This window comes from Ammospiza nelsoni, chromosome 1 (genome assembly GCF_027579445.1).
Source record: "Ammospiza nelsoni isolate bAmmNel1 chromosome 1, bAmmNel1.pri, whole genome shotgun sequence".
NCBI classification, from domain to species: domain Eukaryota; kingdom Metazoa; phylum Chordata; class Aves; order Passeriformes; family Passerellidae; genus Ammospiza; species Ammospiza nelsoni.
In genome coordinates this window covers 52,134,372-52,152,231 of record NC_080633.1, presented here as the reverse complement: position 1 = coordinate 52,152,231, position 17,860 = coordinate 52,134,372, and the positions used below count along the sequence as shown (strand labels likewise).

The 17,860-nt window shown below is 37.3% G+C and overlaps 1 protein-coding gene across 3 annotated transcripts in view; it reads right to left on the bottom strand.

Annotated features, from left to right (window-relative positions):
• Nucleotides 1-17,860, bottom strand: part of TPK1 (thiamin pyrophosphokinase 1) — a 302,955-nt gene that overhangs the window by 97,931 nt on the left and 187,164 nt on the right. For all 3 annotated transcript variants that reach the window (XM_059478894.1, XM_059478901.1, XM_059478911.1), the window contains one exon: nucleotides 8,228-8,374. In XM_059478894.1, coding sequence (XP_059334877.1) covers nucleotides 8,228-8,374 — 147 coding nt within the window. The remainder of the gene's footprint in view (nucleotides 1-8,227; nucleotides 8,375-17,860) is intronic.

The window sequence follows — 17,860 nt, the reverse complement described above, 5'->3', positions numbered from 1 at the left end:
AAATGCACTTAATACTGAGAGGAAAGTTGCTACTTACTGCAAAACTGGCGAAATTCAACACAAGCAAGGCAGTAAGGTGCCTTCAGAAAGACACTGTCACTTAGTGGGTAGAACAGAATCCCAAGATTTAAGAAATTTGTGCTAGCACAATAAAGCTGAACAAAGAGTTAGAGCACAGAATGATTTCAGGGTGATGCAAAAGCACACTGCAGCAGATATCACCCCAGCAGATTCCAGTACTAAATATGGGGCTGCTTTGGTCATTGGAACAATGAAAAAAAGATGAAAGATTGTGAGACCCAAGAGGAATATGATTCTATGATTCTATTAATAGATGAAGCCAGAATGACTGGGCATTGATGAATTAATGCTTCATAGCACACAGTTATGACTGCTGAGAGGAGATAAATCCTGGAAAAATCTTCAGGGTAGCAGTGGCTGCTTAAGTTAAAGATAGAGCAGTTTAGACAAAACTAAACTAAAAAAATAAGATTATGTGCTGAGAAAAGACAGCTGATAGGATTCAAGGAAAATCCAGAGGGAAAAGAAAGGGAAAGTGGAAGAAACAAGATTAGATAAAGATAGTAAGATCTTGCAGTATGATGACTACTTAGTAAGGAGGATGGCATCTGATAAGGCAAGGCACAGAAAGTGTTAATAATTATTCCTCTGAGTTCTCTTACTTCTTCATGTCTAATGGTTGACCTTGAAATTCAAAATATTGCATTACTCCTCCCAGGTGTTAGATGATAGACAAATAATTTAAATCATAATCATAAAAATACTACAAAATTGATTTGCAAAGTACCAGTTTAAAACACCTTCATACAGACAAACATTTGCATAATGTTCTTTTTTCAAAGTATAAAAATATGGTACCTTGTAGAAATAGAAAGCTTACTGAATTATGTACAAAATATTTAAATCTTTTGGTCAAATTTGGAACCCATATTAACAGTCTTTTGAAGTGCTTTAGCCTTTTTTTTTTCTTTTCGGGCCAAAAAATCTATTCACAAAAAGCTTAGAAATTCTGTAGCTTGCTGAAAAAAATCCCCAAATAGGAGTAAAGTCTTACCTGGGAAAAAACCCAAACAAAACTGGAAACAACACACACACACACATAAATACACACACATTCTCCAGCTTTGTTCCATTCAGGTACAGAATAAAGATAAGTGAAAATACTGCTGTGGTCTTTCTCAGTTTATCAATGTTGTCACAACAGGATAAAGTTTTACCAGTTTCCTACTGATCTCAGCTTATAGATCAGCTCCTATCCATAAGCAAATGGCAAAGACAAACATTTTTTATTTTGCTGCTGACCATTTAATGGAAAGCAGAAGAATTGTTTTATAGTACACAAAGTTATTAATATCACATTGCACACAAAAGCCCAAAGTATCAGGCCACTGCAAAAAGAAGTTGTTAAAGGACAGGATGAAAAGAAGGATTAAGATTTTGAAGGAAAGAAAAGTAATTGACAATTTTGGGGGAAAAAACTCCAGCAAAACAGCTCTAAGATAATCAGCTTTGTAGCAAAAACTTCTTGTGGTTTCCATAAACCAACAAAACAGGTATTATCATATTGACAAGATCATATCACAGCAGCTAGGGGCAACAACAGAGAGCAGGAATCTCATTGGAAGAGTTTTATTTAGGGCCAAGGTTCTCCTCGATGATCATCCATCAGCAGCTGCAGTAACTAATTAAAAATCTGGGCAAATATTGAAAAAAGTTGCAAGCAGAACTGTTGACACTTACCAAGTGCAAACTATTGACTGAGAATCACACTGGATGACTTCAGAATTTAGAAACACCTAGGTAATCCAATTAGACTCCTTACCTCCTTACATCCTCTTCTCTTGCAGACACCTTTAACATGTGGATTCAAAACCAGCTGTGTGATTATCATATTCTGCTATACAGTATGGCTTGTTTCTTAACAATTATGAACAGATGAAAATTTCATTTAGTAAATACTATTTTTTTCACTTAGTAATCATGTTTTAGTACTTTCCTTTCCTCTCTGAATGATAGGTACTTTATTAAACTGGTTACCCGCAAGCTAACAAATTGACTTATGAATTTTTTGTTTTCAGTTTGTCTTCCTTATAAAGAAGAAATGGATAACTATTAGATGCCATCCATAAAGTTGATGCAGTTGCATTTTAAACTGATGTTAAATAATCTGTTTAAAAGGATTTGACTATTTCAAAAGCTAATTATTATTTCTAAGGTTCTATATAATCTTGGTGCACTTCATACTACACATCTGCTGATGTTGGAATAGAACAAAGTTACAAAGAATGTAGCTGTTAAAAGAAAATTTACCTAGGAGTTTCCTTTTGTAGCAGTGAGAAGCAAGATAGCAAGTCAATATTTTCCAGGTCAAAATGTAATTGACAAATAGGAATTAATTTTGGATCACTGATATTCAGTAAAACAGAGAAATCCTGTGCAAAACCATGAAGCAACACCACTTCAAGACATGAATTACCATGAAATAAATCTAAGTCCTTCAGACCTGGGGCCTTTTTTAGGTCACATTTACATAGGCCCACTACATTACCAGAGGAAAAGAATTAATTGGTCCAGCTGGATTTTCCCAGGAAAGAATAAAAAACCAGGCTAATTTTAAGTTTTATTTTAAGAACAGAAGTTGAGCAATAACCAAGTCCTCAAAGTTTCTTACCAAAGAAGGAAACTAAGGCAGCTAAACTACCAACAGAGATTTTTTTTTTTCCTCCTGAGAAGCCATTTCAATGTAATACTAAACCTCTGGAAGCAAAAACCCATTTCTGCAAGGTTTTCTGTGAAGGACTCAGGCACTCAGGCTCCCAAAGAAAGGCTGGATTACGACTTTTCCTCAGCTAATATTTTTGACATTGCAGAGTCTCTGTTCAGCTGAATCATTGGCTTTCTCCTGGAAAAAGTCACAGAAAGAGGTATTTATCAAAGAACAAGGAGTTGTATATTTGTGAATTCCACAAGGAGCTTGAGGCACAGAGACTGACTGCTTTGTCAAGTAGATTCAGTTCCAATAGTGTTCTTTGAGAGAAGATATCAAACAGGGGAGAGAGCCTTTCAGGACAATAAACACTGTAAGTACTAAATGCATGTTTAAATATTAGATATATGTTTAAATGCCTCGCTTTACAACTGAAACTGAATTTACCCATCAAAAATACATATCTAGGAAAAGGAGACATTAAATTTCCAGATCCCAAAATTATCCCCCATAGGAGGCACATTCATCAGGGATTTTCTCCATTGAGTGCGAGCCAGGTCTACTTCTTACACACATGAGGCAGTACAGAACTGATTGGATAAGTCATTCTTGAGGTTCCTGCAAATTTCAAGTACTGGCTACCAGAGAAAACTCACAAGCTGAAGGTATATACCCTGAACTTCGCATTAAACTTTACAAGCATGGCCACAAACCAAATCAAATCACATTGGCACAGAGAACTGCAGCAACAAACCCCAGCAAAGCTTCTGGTCTTTGTACCTTCCGTCACATCTGCTGCAGCATCTCCATCTAGGAGCACATCTTCATGTGCTCCTAGATGCCTAGCCAAGCCACTCTGTCTGCACCTGTACATCAGTTCAGGTAACAGCGCTGGAACTCAAGCCAACCAGCACAGCAGTGCTCATGGGCATGTGGCTGCTCTCTCTTGGCCCCATGACAAGGTGGTCCCTTCCAAATACTGGGAAGCAGCTCCTGGACTGTGCTGAACCTGAGCCATGCCCAGATGTCATCTGTGAGAAGGATGGCTGGCTCCCTCTGAAACTGTGCTCGGGACCACGCTCACTAATTATCTGTACAGCCTCCTCTGTGGCAATATTTATGTTAATTAAGGGCCTTGCTAATACTGTTGTTACTCTTACCATGATAAGGTAAGTGCAGGGCATAGTGTGTAATGGCATTTTGTAAATAGCCAAAGGAGCCTCACAGTACCCATTCAGAGAAGGACATGGTTTTTGTCCAATTTACAGGCTGGGATCAAAATATACTTCTCTTCAAGGAAATGATGGTAAAGAGCCAAGAATAAGGGATGGAATTTCTGATTCTTATTGCTCACATTTAGCTGCTGGGCCACTGCCTGTGATGTTAAATTATTCATCATTTCTCACAGGGAAGGCAGGCATGAACTCAAAAGAGAAGCCAGGTGCAGGAAAAAGGGTTATCAAAGTATTCACACACTCTTTCCAAAGAGTTAGTTAACTGACAAAAATATGCTGCTGTAATGCATTTTCAGGTGTAGGCAGCAATTCTCCTCTACATCCTAGGGCTGGAATCCTGTGTGGGGAAAACTGAACAGCTCAGTATATGTAAAAGACAGGCCTCATTAACTCTTGGACATCTTCTCATTTCTTGGTCATAAATCCTATTACCTTGTATTACAAACTGCCATAAAACTCACAGATAAAAGATAATTTATGCTCAGTGTACAGAAGCTAATGTTTCTGTACTCCTGAGAAGCACACAACCAGAAAATGAGAAAGTATGTATGTGAAACCTTAAGCCATTCATATTGAGCATGGCTAGCATGATAAACATGACTCTAAGGGAATTATGCTCTTCAGCCAGGGTATAGTCTAATGGTAATTGATATTACCAAATTTCTAACATAAAATGTATGAAGTCTTGCATAAAATATCCTGCTTATAAAGACTGATTACTCCTTATTAAAAATTCAAGCTTTCCTCCCTCTCCCACTACAGAATGAAATATGACATGTATTCAGTACACAGGTACATTTTTTTTCTTTTTTATTTTTTTTCAAACTCCAAACATCAGATAAGGAAATGCTTCATAACAAGCATCACATCCTAGAATTCTTACAAAGTTTCCCTGTTTCTGACTCTTATTCTAATTAGTATTGCATGGCACACAAAAAATAACAGCCCTTGGAGTTGGCAGAATCAAAGGCAGCTCAATCTTTTACTTGCTTTTTCTCTGAAGCAATTTAAATTCCTCAGACTTTGGCACTGATTTTAACTGTATTGGTTATCTGCTCAAAGGAATATTTTGCTTTAGTGAAGACTGAGCAAATGTGCTCATTTAGGCTGCTTGTCATTCGTTTTCCTTTCCAATTCAGACAAAAGAAAATCTTTCCCTGTCAATTTATAAATTCTGTAGCTACAAACTATGTTCTCATTGTGTGGGCCCTTCCATAGGTGCAACTCATTTCATGCCTGCTTTCTTTTCTTCAATATTTTATTAGTGGTTTGACATATATTGGAATTAATTTATCTAAATTTACATACTTACAGTCTACATTTTCTACATCCCCAGTTTCTCCATAGAGAACATGTAGACAGGTATTTATGGGATGTAATTATTCCCATATTTTTCCTCTATTCCTTACAGGAGCTTATCCTTAAAGTCAGAAATGAACATAAGAGAGTTTACTTCCTTGTGGTTTTCTTCACTTTCCATGTCAAAACATTTTAATCTATATATTTCAAAAACTTGCACTGTCTGCCTATTTCCCAAGAAATGCCTCAATACTCAAAGTTCTAATTACTTGGATAATGTACTTGGATTCAGCACTTGGATAATGCTATTGGCTGATGATAAAAGGCATTTTTTACCTGGTCCACCTTGCCTGGTAGTTTGCACTGGATCCCAAATCAGGCATTGTCCTTGCTGTCTTCCTCCTCCAACCCTGAAGACTTTTAGCAAGCCCATAATATTTCCTGCAACACCGTGGACCCTTTACAAGTGTGTTAAACATTTATGTATTTCTTCTACCATAACCTTCTACACCACCATTGTAACAATGTGAAATTGTTTCAATCTCTCTTTCAAACAATTAATAGATTTTTGGTGGCCTTAGATATCTAGTCCCTACATCTTCCTCTTAGTTTCTGCACTGGTAACTATAAATTCAGCAGCTTGACTTGTTACTCCCCTTGTTATCCTTCCTAGGACTCCTAAGGAATTACCCGTGTGTGTGCTGTATCCAGATACTTTAGACTCTGCCTAGGTACACATGACAGAGAACCACTCTCCTGCTACAATGAACCAAAGGCTAACATTATTTGCAAACAAAACCATAATTATGTTTTGCTCATATATTTTATCCAAAGAATCCGATAAAGATCAGATTCTTCTTCCCAAAATAGAGAGTTTCTCTTCCATATTTATAGAAATGTTTCCACTCTACATTCATAGAAAAAGCAACATGCTCTCAAATTCATAATTTGCATCAGCATTTGAATCTCAAAACCTTGCTTCATTTATTGCACAGTTTCCAGACTTGCATTTCGAACAGTCAGTGGGTCTCCCACTGTGTTAAAATCACTCCTACCTCGATTTTAAATTACAAAGTGAAGAGAGAGAAAAGAGAGAATGTCATGATTGTGGCTGTTTGGAAGAGAAAAATATCAAGCTGAACTCCATTAAAAAAAACAAAAACAAAAAAAACCCTCAACCCCCCACCCCCCAAAAAAAACCCCCCAAAAAACAAACAAACCATAAAAACCAAACCAACCAAAAACAAGAGTTCTTCCAAAGTTAGGATCCTTGTTTCTCTCAGTTTATAAACTACTCACTTTTTAAAAGAAAACCAACCATCAACTATGCAGGATTAATGTTATTATCTTCTATTATCCACAACAGTTGACTGAAAATGCCAACAGTGAAAAGTTTAAACCAACAATGAAAAGCAATTTTTTGTCAAAGTCAGCACTAAGATTGTTTAAATGGCCTGCCCCTATATCTGCCCCTTATTTCTGTAAGCTAGAAACAGCCTGAAGTTTCCTGGGGAACTTTGCCCATCTACAAAAAAAAAAATTAAAAGCTTTTTGTACAGCATTATTAAAAATAGAACAAAGAAGTTTCCAGAAAACAAAACAATTAGCAACCTCTCATTTCTATTTTAAATGCACAGATCTTGTTGTTTTTTTTCAAGTTGTAAAGGCTTTAATTATTCATGGAAGACTCATGAAAGCAACCTTAGGCATTGCATTTTAAAGCTGCCTATGGAAAAGATGAATGAAAAGAATTATAAATCTTTCCAGTCTTAGCAAGAGTTTTGTAGAGTTAAACTGAAATTGTCCACTTTATTTCAGCTCTTCAACATGTTCTTAAATACCCTAAAAGAAATTTACAGTTGTCAGCAAAGTACTGCGCTCACAGATCAATTACAAGCAAGTTACTCCTGACTTTCAGATTTTAACCACAGTTTCCCTTTATTTCTCTTTCCCCCTCACTCTACTGCCTCCATCTATTTAGTTGTGCAACTAATGATCAGAGTAATTCCTCATCATACTGGCAAAAGAGCTCCTGTGCCTACTACCTTTCCTGCAGACACAGTGCTTCAAACTGTTAATAGAGCACCTGCCCCTGTGGCTTTAAATCTATAATCTCATAGAACTGCATTTTCTCAAATTACACTGAAGCACATCTTTGAGGTGCAAGATTGTGTCAAATTTACCTGTGAATGTTATTTATTTTAACAGAATAAGCTTTCCAAGACAAACTGGGAAAGTTAGGTAAGCTTTTAGAAACCTTGCCAAGAGGAACACATATTTTCAAAAAAATAAATGAATCACTGTTAGAGAACAGTGTTTGATGTTTAGATTTGCCTTTAATTTAAATCTCAGAAGCAGAAGATCAGCAAGATATTTTGTGTGTGTTGTTTTATGAATCAATAAATGCAATAACAGATCTGAAAATCCACAGAAATAACACATTCTAAATAAATTCCCTCGTTGATGCTAGATGGATTCCCATCATAATGAATTGTGCCACTCAGACTTCATGGGAGCTCTGCCTGATGTGCACGGCAGGAACTCCTTCACAAATCCTCTCACATCTTTTCTTTGCTTCTCTTTTTGAAGACATCTGGATTGCTACTCAACATGCAAAAGGGCTGTGTGCTAAATTTAGACTTACCAGAATCTAATTTAAAAGATTAATTTTTATCCCCATTTATAATCAATATTCTATATTTACCCAATACAGTTTTCATACTTTCCGGTTTTTTTGTTTCTCCCCTTTTAAACAAGTTTATCATGAACAAATAAAACATAATCTTTCCAAAGGAGGAATTCAGAGCCCATCATTTGCTGTCCACTTGCCTGCAATGTATTTTATATTTCAGTTCTGACCCTACAGAAGAAAACTGATAAAGTGAGCATTTATGTTGCAAGACCTATGGTGTCAGTGTGGGTGGAAGGTCAGTTTTATTACAAAGTAACTTTTCACAACACTTACAGGCTGAAGCAGGTAAATCAGCGAGCACTCCTGGATAACTATCACTGGAGAAGGAGTGATATTTGTTGCATGAAAAAGTGTTTCCACCGATGCCATTGTTTGGTCAAAGCGTCCTCCAAGTCCACCCAGAGCCACAATCACATCGACCTAAAAGACAGAACCAAGAAAAGTCTCAGGAATGGTCTTTGGATGCTGGAAATCCACAATAAAATCATTCTGAGGGAAAAAAAAACAAAACCAACAAAGAACCCCATAGCTATTGACTATAGAAAAGCAAATGTCAAATACAGTTATTTACTCCCATTACTGATAAATACCGTTATGTGATTTTTAAGCTGAGTATTAAAGCATCATAAATCCATGGCCAACATGTGGCACTTTTAAAAAGGACATAACCGTTCTCCCTAAAAAACAAGCCAGTCTTTGAAGGTACTAACCTGCCTGTCAAGAATATATAGAATCTAGGATATATCATTCTACACGGAAGCTCCTTGGGTAAGTGTGGCATATCTGAGCCACAGAACCCCCAGTTCTTTGCATCATTTCATTATTATACTCACAGTTTACAGAGCAAATAAAAGAAGCATCAGGTTAGGCCATTATGTGCCATTCTCATTCCTGCCATACAGCATTTCAATGCACAAGCAGTACCACTCAAAGGCTGGCCCTGCTCAAGATTAAAAGTAGCACCATACAGAAAGTTGTGTCCCAAGTGACTAGGACATCACCTCCCAGCTGTCAGGGACAGACAGCCTCAGGAGCACTCTCCAGTCCCAGTCACACAGAAAACACCTCTGACTGCTTGCAATATGCCATGGAGGCGGACTGCTCCTGCTCAATTCTCTCACACAGGTGTTCCAGACTCTGAACACTTTATTTCCTATAAGCAGAAAAGTAGTATTCAAAAGGCTTGGTTAAGAGTTTTTAGGTACTTAAATAAAAGGTCACTGAGTGCAAAGTATTATTATTATCACTTCCATAATGTAGATCAGTTATGTTCAGTAATTGTATTTTAAAAAGCTAATGCTAAGTCATATCTAGGGCCCTGAGACATTGCAGCTGTGAAGTCTTTAGAAGCTGCTTTGACAATGGCCATCTGGTTAAGTTTTCAACTTTACAGAGCTTAAGTCTATGGTTTCCATGATTAAATGAAATTTTACTCAACCCAAGAGCCACATAATGGTGTTCTGTGTATCTGGAATGATGCATTAATAGCATCAGCTTCTATTTTTATTACAAAGTCTAGGGTTTTATGATTCTGTTGAATATTGTTTTGCATGAAAATTAAGGTCTTGAAGAGATATACCATCTTTCTCACCACCACCTGGAAAATTCTTCAGAGGCCAGAGTGGATCAATATAACACATTACACTAGCAGCAAACCCTGAAACAAAAAAACCTATCCTTGTACTGCTGACAGCATGTATTTTCTGTGCAGATTATGGATCACATAGACCAAATGCACAACCAAGAGAATAGGGATGGTAAGAAAACCTACCCTTAAACAGAAGACAAAATAGCAAAAGGTAAAAAGCATGTGTTTCCAGCTAAGCCATAATACCATAATATATTTTCCCTTTTATTGATTCCACTTTAGAAACATACTGCTTTTGTTCAACTGGTGATGACTGTGAGTTAAAAGGCTGGATTGATTCTCTGAAAATAATACTACTAATATGACCCACCAACACCCATCAGCTCCCTGTCAGACAGCCAGCAGTAAAATGCTCCTCTCCTTCCCCAGGAGAGGCCATGGAGAAAATCAGATTTACTAACGTGGAACCACAGTGAACTTAATGTTCACAAAGGATCAGCATCCATATGTATGTTGTTTTTCTACTAAGCAATGGGACTGAAGCCCAAATATTAGCCTAGATTAGTCTTCAAGAAACCAAGCAACTACTGTAATAGTTTCTTGGTGTATATATGCCTCACCATACATAAACAAGTGTTTTTTGGCTTTGATGATTGGTACCAATATAAAAGGTAGGAATAAAGGAAATACACAGTTCCTTTGGCTTGGAATTGAAATGATGCAATAACATTCTAGAGGCGTCTTCTTTCCTTTGTAAACCCTTCTTTTTTATTACCACACATGAGCTTCCCATGAAGTACAGTACCCAGATCAAGTTATGAAGTTCACAGAACCTCAGAGTTCTGTGGCAGAGACTGCCAGAGAGCTGCAAGTTGAAGAAAAATGTAGCAAAAGAACCCACTTCTTATATTTTCAAGTAATACAGAATCCTGCTCAAAGTCCTATTCCTTATTCAGTTGAAACAGTGCAGTCTTGTGGACTGGTTACCAAAATGGAAGAAAATAAAACCAATATAGCATGGAGTGGAGGCATGTTGAAAAGGCATTCATAAATCAGAGGTATAGGGTTGAGTTGTGTTGGGAGAAGGATAATAAAGATATCTGAAAAAGGAATGTATCTATTATTTAGGGTTTTCATGGATTGTTAAAATGAAAAATAAGCATGTGGCAGGTATGCAAACAAACCCAGGACGAGTATGAGAGGAACAGACAGAGAGAAAAGCTAAAATTCTGTACTTCTATGACAGTTTACAGTACCACCTTTCACTGCATAATCTTGGCAGAAGTGACAGGAATCCAGACATCGCAGGACTTTTAGAGCTTTTATTTGAAGGTCTAGGCATTCACACTTTGTTTATTGAAAAAAAAACACAAAAAGGATAAGTGCAGTCAAAACCTCAAGAGCCTTTTCATTCTAAAGCTATCACCTCTGTTAAAAAAAGAAAAACAACCTAAAAAACATAACAAAAATCACAAAGTAACTAAACAATCACTTCCTTCCCTGCAATCACTGCTCTTGTCACTCTGCCAAGAATTTAAGAAAATGGATGTGCCATGAAAGCCTGTACACAACTCTGTGTCATTCTACAACCTAAGACAAAGTGAAGAACCAAGGATTGGTACATTTAGATATTCCCACATTGCAGAGAAGAAAGGCCATTCATTTTTGCACTATGATTTCTTGCATACCACAAGCCACAGAATTAATCCTGTTACTGCTAATGAGCCCAGCAGGCAACATTTGACTAACACTCTGTGCTTCAATTGAAATGTCCATGCTTCACTTAAATGTCCCATCACCAGTCCCCTTACACAATTTGTTTTCACACTGTGCCATTCATTTCCTGAAAAAAAGGACATAAAATCATAAATAACTACAGAGAACAGCTTATATGATTGCAGGTACATTCTCTTGGGCTATCTATAATCTGAATTAAATGCACAGTATCTTTAAAGGCTATCAAGCTTTAACTAAGAAATAGTTGAAGATCTAAGGGTAGGATCCAGTCATCTTTAAAAGATACACCCATATGTTAGTATGTCTTGAGAAAGCTTTAGAAGTCACTATCAAAGAGCAGGGCAGTTAAAAGGAGAAGGAAAGCAGAGAGTAAAACTTTATGCTGGCAATTCAGGGACGTATCTTTTTGTTCTCCTGCAAACTGTAATTTAGAGGGTGCAGTAACCGAGGGGAGCTGAGGCTCTCACCACATCAGAATGAAGTTGCTCAGGTTCCTGCTTCCACTCTCAAAGAGACTACTGAAATGGACAACCTGCTGTAAACTCTTTGCAGGCTTGCTAAACTGAACACTGTGAAAGCTACCCCAGCTGACATTCCTCTTTCTAGTATAAATGGGCTAAATACAAAGAAGATTTTCACTTTATGACCAAGGAACATACATTTAAGGACACAGGAAGCTGGGAATTGCCTGGAGTGGGTGAAAAGAGAGCAATAACCAGCTTTGCAATGTCAGAATCACCATGACTTGTAAGAGTGAAGTCCAACGCTCAAACTGACAGTAAATGATGCACACTTTTTTTCAAAACCATGCTCATTATCTCTGATAAGAAATCCTCTCCCCAGGGAGAGGACAGACTTTCTTCCCCATGAGTTCACTTTTAGCCTGACAACTTGCAAACAAAAATGCCTACATCTCAGTGAGGTGGGCAGATTAAAGGAAACAAATTTACTAACAACAACCAGCAGCACTGAATGAACTGCAAAGAAGATCTCCCCTAAAGGAAAAAAAGAAGGCGAGAGTAATCAAGACCTTGTAAAAGTTCCGGAATCAAGACCTTGTAAAAGTTCCGGAATCATGACTATACCTCCCCCTCCTCTGAGATCATGGGGACCACCCATTGTTAATATCCAAGATATTAGTATGCCAATTTCAGGTTAGATATCTGATTGGAACATAGTGGGTTTTTAGCACCTTTTCACTTCACTAAAATCCTTTCATCTCTACAGCCTTTCTTAATTTTCTAGAACTCATGAGATGATTCCTTTAATTTAATTTTAAAAGGAATATGACATAGATAACAAAATTATTGTAGTAACATGCATAGCATGTTGGAAGTTTGTTATATGCTGAAAGATATTTATATACATATATATAAGTATCTTGTGTTGAAAAACAAACAGTTAAGTAGTAGTGTGAATGTTGCATTTATTATTGCTTTATTGGTTTGTCACTTCATCAATTTTGGGCAGTTTACAAGAAAAGCACTTTCTTCTTCATAAGGCAATTTGTGAGCTCAAGATGTGGTTTAAGTTATTTTCTGGTCCTTGCATCAGCTTCAGTACCAACACCAAGCACTTCCCTTGAAAACAAATGGGCCAGAGTAGATTTTAACTCATTTGCCATAGCCTGTGCTAGAGCTCTAGTGCTGGCCACATAAGTAATTTTTTATCTCATCCTCAAAATTGCAATGTAAATTTCATGCACTACTAAAATCCCACAATCCAATGTTAAATATGCAACAAGGTATTGTTTGCTTGACTGGACAATATACTGGCTCCCTAGCTCAGTGTTTTATGTAAAAGGTATGACATTCATTTCTGTAGAAATGAGATGCTGAACCACACAGCAGCATCTGAACTTTGCTCAGGTAGAATCCTCTTAACTTTAGCCAGAATTTTCTTGATGCTTCAGCCATGTGACTCTTCCTGGGAACAAGAGCTCTCAGTCAAAGGCTACCATCCTGTCTGTGTACCTGAGATGATAACCTTCAATCAGCTTCATCCTCACCTCACTGACTCCACTAATGTATATATTATATTGTTCCAGCTCCCTCACAAAGCGTTTCTTGCTTTTTATCGTCATTTTCTTACAGTTTCACCCAAGTGCTTTCTCTATTGGTAATGCTTTTTATCTGAATAAGAGGTTAATTCTCTCTGGTAACGACAATAAGTACGCAAACAGATTGCATTTATCTGCTTAAAGCAAGAAACGTGTATGATGGTAAAATGGAAATGAAAAAGATAATCTCAAAATCCAGAAACAGACTTGAGTTGCTGGAAACATTTTAAGGCTGGTTTTACTATCGATTTGTGTTTACTTCTCTGGTTGAATAACTTTCATTTCAGAAAAATGAAGCTTTGGCTTTGCCCTCTTTTGCAGGTAAATGGAATATCTGAGAGTGTATATAACATAAGCCAGCATTAGTTTTGTGGAACATGAATTTCATGACCATTGACTTAATTCTTTATTACTTAAAGAAACCTAATCAACAAAATCCTTGTGAACTGCTGGATTCCAAGCAATCTGAATTTGACTTCCTGCTTTCATGCTGAATATTTGTGTCTGACCTTGGTGAAACAATGCTCACTGTGCCTGAGGTAGGGAGGGGACACCAACAACTCCTGCTGTGCTACTGCTGGTCAACTGGAGCAAAGCTCTACAATTCTTTCTGTGTGTGACCAGGGCCAGTGGAATTCCTTATTGCCTATGATTTTCTGGTGAAGGGTTTGTCCGTACTCCTGACTGTTAGCATGCTATGCTGAGTAGGTAAAAGCACTACACCTCTGCAAGCAATCTGTTTACTGATGCTTTGGAGGAAAATGAGTGCTGGTTTCGATCCAGACACATTTATTTTGTGAATGAACAAGGATTCCAGGACTATCAATCACTCGTCTTCTGAAAAATTATAAAATCTTCTCATCTTTTAAACCCTTATGATAAAACAAGCTAACCTTTCTCTTCCCATAACTGAACTACTGTAATCCACAGTGTGCACTGTGGTATCACCACCATGGAAATGTGAAATCAATAACTAAACTGTCATATCCCTAAGAAAGAAAGTCCTGGATCTGTACGAGGAGCAATGCAAAGGGCCCTTGAAAGATAATACTAAAATGGTCTAGCAAATATCTTCCATGATCTAATAGCCACTTAATTCCAGTGCCAAAAGCTGTGTTTGTCACATGCTGTGGTTTTATTCGTTCTGAATCCTGGCTCAAGGAGTTAAAATAGGAAAATAACTACAAACTCTCATCAAGGAACAATCCAAGGAAGGAAAAAAATCTTCTTCAAGAGAATCTGTTCATTGTGAGCTTTGTATCCCACATTTCTCTTAACTCTGGCTCTCAGTCTTTACCACAGTAGCCTTCCTCCCTGTCCCTCCAATACATTTCCCAGGGAAGAAGCTCTCTGTTGCAAAGAGCCTCTCTTCAAAGCCTCTATTCTTCCCCCAGTGGATATAAATCATGATTCAAACCAGGGAGCCTTGCCCTGGACTGTGGCTCCTGCTGCAGCCTGCTTGGCAGAGTCTTGTACAGGAAGGTCCTTGGGTGGATCTGATGGATCAGGCACTGAAGTTCTGCCTGCTGGCCACAAACATGATCACTCCTGCATCAGTGAGAGTGTGTGCACATCTGCACATTTCCATGAGCCCTGACAACTTCCCTTAGATTTCTCCTACGGCTTTGTGGTGGGTTAATCTCAGATGGCTGCCTGGCATTCACCCAGCCTCTCTCATCCCTCTCCTCAATAGAACAGGGTGAGAAAATGAGATGAGCAAGCTCATGGGTCAGGACAAGGACAGGGAAATTGTTAATGATCAATTACCATCACAGGCAAAACAGACTTGACATGGGGAAAATTAATTTAATTTATTGCCAATTAAAAATCAAATTAGAGAGGAAAAAAAAAAAACTAAACCCACTTTTCTATCACCCATCTTTTTTACAGGCCCAGCTTCACTCCTTCATTCCTTACTCCTCTATCTCACCATTCTCCTGAGTGGCATGGGGAAACAGGGGACTGTGGTCAGTCCATACCAGCTCCTCTTTGCTGCTCCTTCCTTATCATGTTCTGCTACAGTTTTTATATATATATATATATATATATATATATATATATATATATATATACATATATATATATATATATACACACACACACTATATATATACACTATATATATACACTATGTATATACATATTATATATACGATATATATAAAAATAGTTTATTATATATAGTATATATACACACTATATATATACATACTATATATATACTATATATAAAAAATAGTTTTTTTATATATATATATATATATATATATATATATATACACACATATACACACAGATATACTTTTTTTTTTTTTGTTTCATCTGAGTTAAGAGTAGTAGCTCAGGCACTTTCCCACTGTAACATTTAGCAGTGAAGTCTGTATAAAAGATGTCACAAGTAAAGCAGAGCTCTGGAGGACCTTCACTCTCCCACAGCAGCATCACAGAGGACATAACAGCCCGAGGCACTTGTGTCTAGCTAGGGCGAGGTATTAGCTCTGCTATTTAAAATGTTTAAACTCAGTTTCACACAGGTCTGAAGATCTCCCAATACGTCCCAAAAGAACAGTAATATTTTCAGCTGGTCTGAACATTAATCTTCATGATGAACAAGGGGATAATAACCTGTCCTATTATACTCCAGAGACAAATAGAAGACCTGAAACTAAAGATGGAAAATTTTTCCTGCATCTCTCAGGCCCCATTCTGTGAATGGTTCCTCTTTTGAGTGATTTCACTGAATACTTGGGCAGTACACAATGACTTTTTTTTCCTAAGGGAGTGCAGGCTTGCAGAGAGAAGTCTTGAATTTATACATTTGTTTCAAAGAAGCTGGACATATTTTTATACTGAAGGAAGTACATTATGATCTGGACGTCAATTTTCTTTGTCAGCATAGTTTCAGTATTTATAGCAGGTAAGTTAAACATAGCCTGAGCAATTACAGAATGTATTTTATTTTTCTACACTGTCCTCTAGACCATATAAATTTAGCCACACACTTAAAAAGAAATGAAGCATGATTTCTTTAACTGGAGGCGCTTGTGAAGCCGTAAACATTTTATGTTCACATTTAATTTGCAGAAAATATTGAGCTTTAATTGTTCAGTACTTAGTTGTTCAGTTGTTTAAAAGGGAAACTTGATGGGTTCTTTAGTCAAGCTGAAGAGACCATCCCCTGTCAGTGGCAAAGTGAAAGGCAGGTGATTTAATAGGGAATATCTCGAGCATCAGAACTAGCAAAGCCTGGTTGCCAGGGCAGCTCTGCTATGAAGACTCTTCAGTCTCTACTTTTGTTGAGCTGCCTTATTTTACTGTAGGAATACTGCAGGAGCCTTTCATATGTTACCAGGCTGCCTCATTTTCTCAATATTTGTTAAGAGTTAAATTACTCTATACCCCTCTGCCCCTTCTTGAACAGCACTGGTATCAGCAAAGAGGTGCAGAGTTAGATATCAGGAAAAGCCAAAGGATTTCAGAAAACAATGAGGCCTCAGGCTAAAATATTTCTGTGGAGCACCAGCCACATACTTTTACTTTCCAATGGTCTTAATACCTTCCTCTCCCTTCTGTGCCAATACTCCTTTCTAGGTAAGGAAAGGAAAAGAAAAGAACAGGACAAGCCACCACCGCTTCAAAAGCTTTTACCAATATTACAATTTCACTGTTTCTCTGGGCTGTTAAAAGGCCATACAACATTACAAAAAGAGGGAATATGTCATGGCAAAAACCCCCTAAATAATCCAAAACCAGAAAGGAAGAATTCTTATATACATTACTTAGGTTAAATAAGTTTATTTGAGTAGCCATTTATTTGAATATAGGATAAAAAAAGAAGCCACAGGAAAAGTTAATTTGTTGACTGATTCACCCTCTGCTTTAAGGACCAGATCACTGCAGCTCAGGAAATTATGAAAGTGTGCTCTCTAAAGCCAGTGTTTCTTACACTCAGGAATGTAGAAAACTGCTAGAAGTTTATATAAAACTATCTTTGCAACAGCCAAAAAACCTGTCATTCTTGACAGGCATCTCAATTTAGTAAAAAGAAACCAATTTGAGTTGTAAAAATTGCTCTATTATAATCTGCAGGTAAAATATATTATACTAGCTCAAATTTCTTAATATGCTCAACAATAAACTTACATGACTGGATGTGGCACTTGCTGCCATGATCTAGCTGAACAGTTAGAACATCGGCTGGACTAGATGATCTTATAGGTCTCTTCCAGTCTTGAAAATTCTGTGATTCTGTGATTCTGTGATTCCATTAACTAAATAGAATCTAATAAAAACAGTTGTAACTTATGGGAGATTTCATAACACCACAGTATTCATTTGTTAAGAAAAAAAGAAAACCGAACCCAAGTTATTTATGAAAACCTCTGGCAACAAACTGAGATCTCAGTCCTTGAATTGCAAAAAAAATTCCTGGTGTTAAAAGACATGGCTGTTCAAGATCTCTCCCTACAATATCCATGATCACGACTGTGCCCATGCAAGTATGACAGCCTTTTGAGGATAA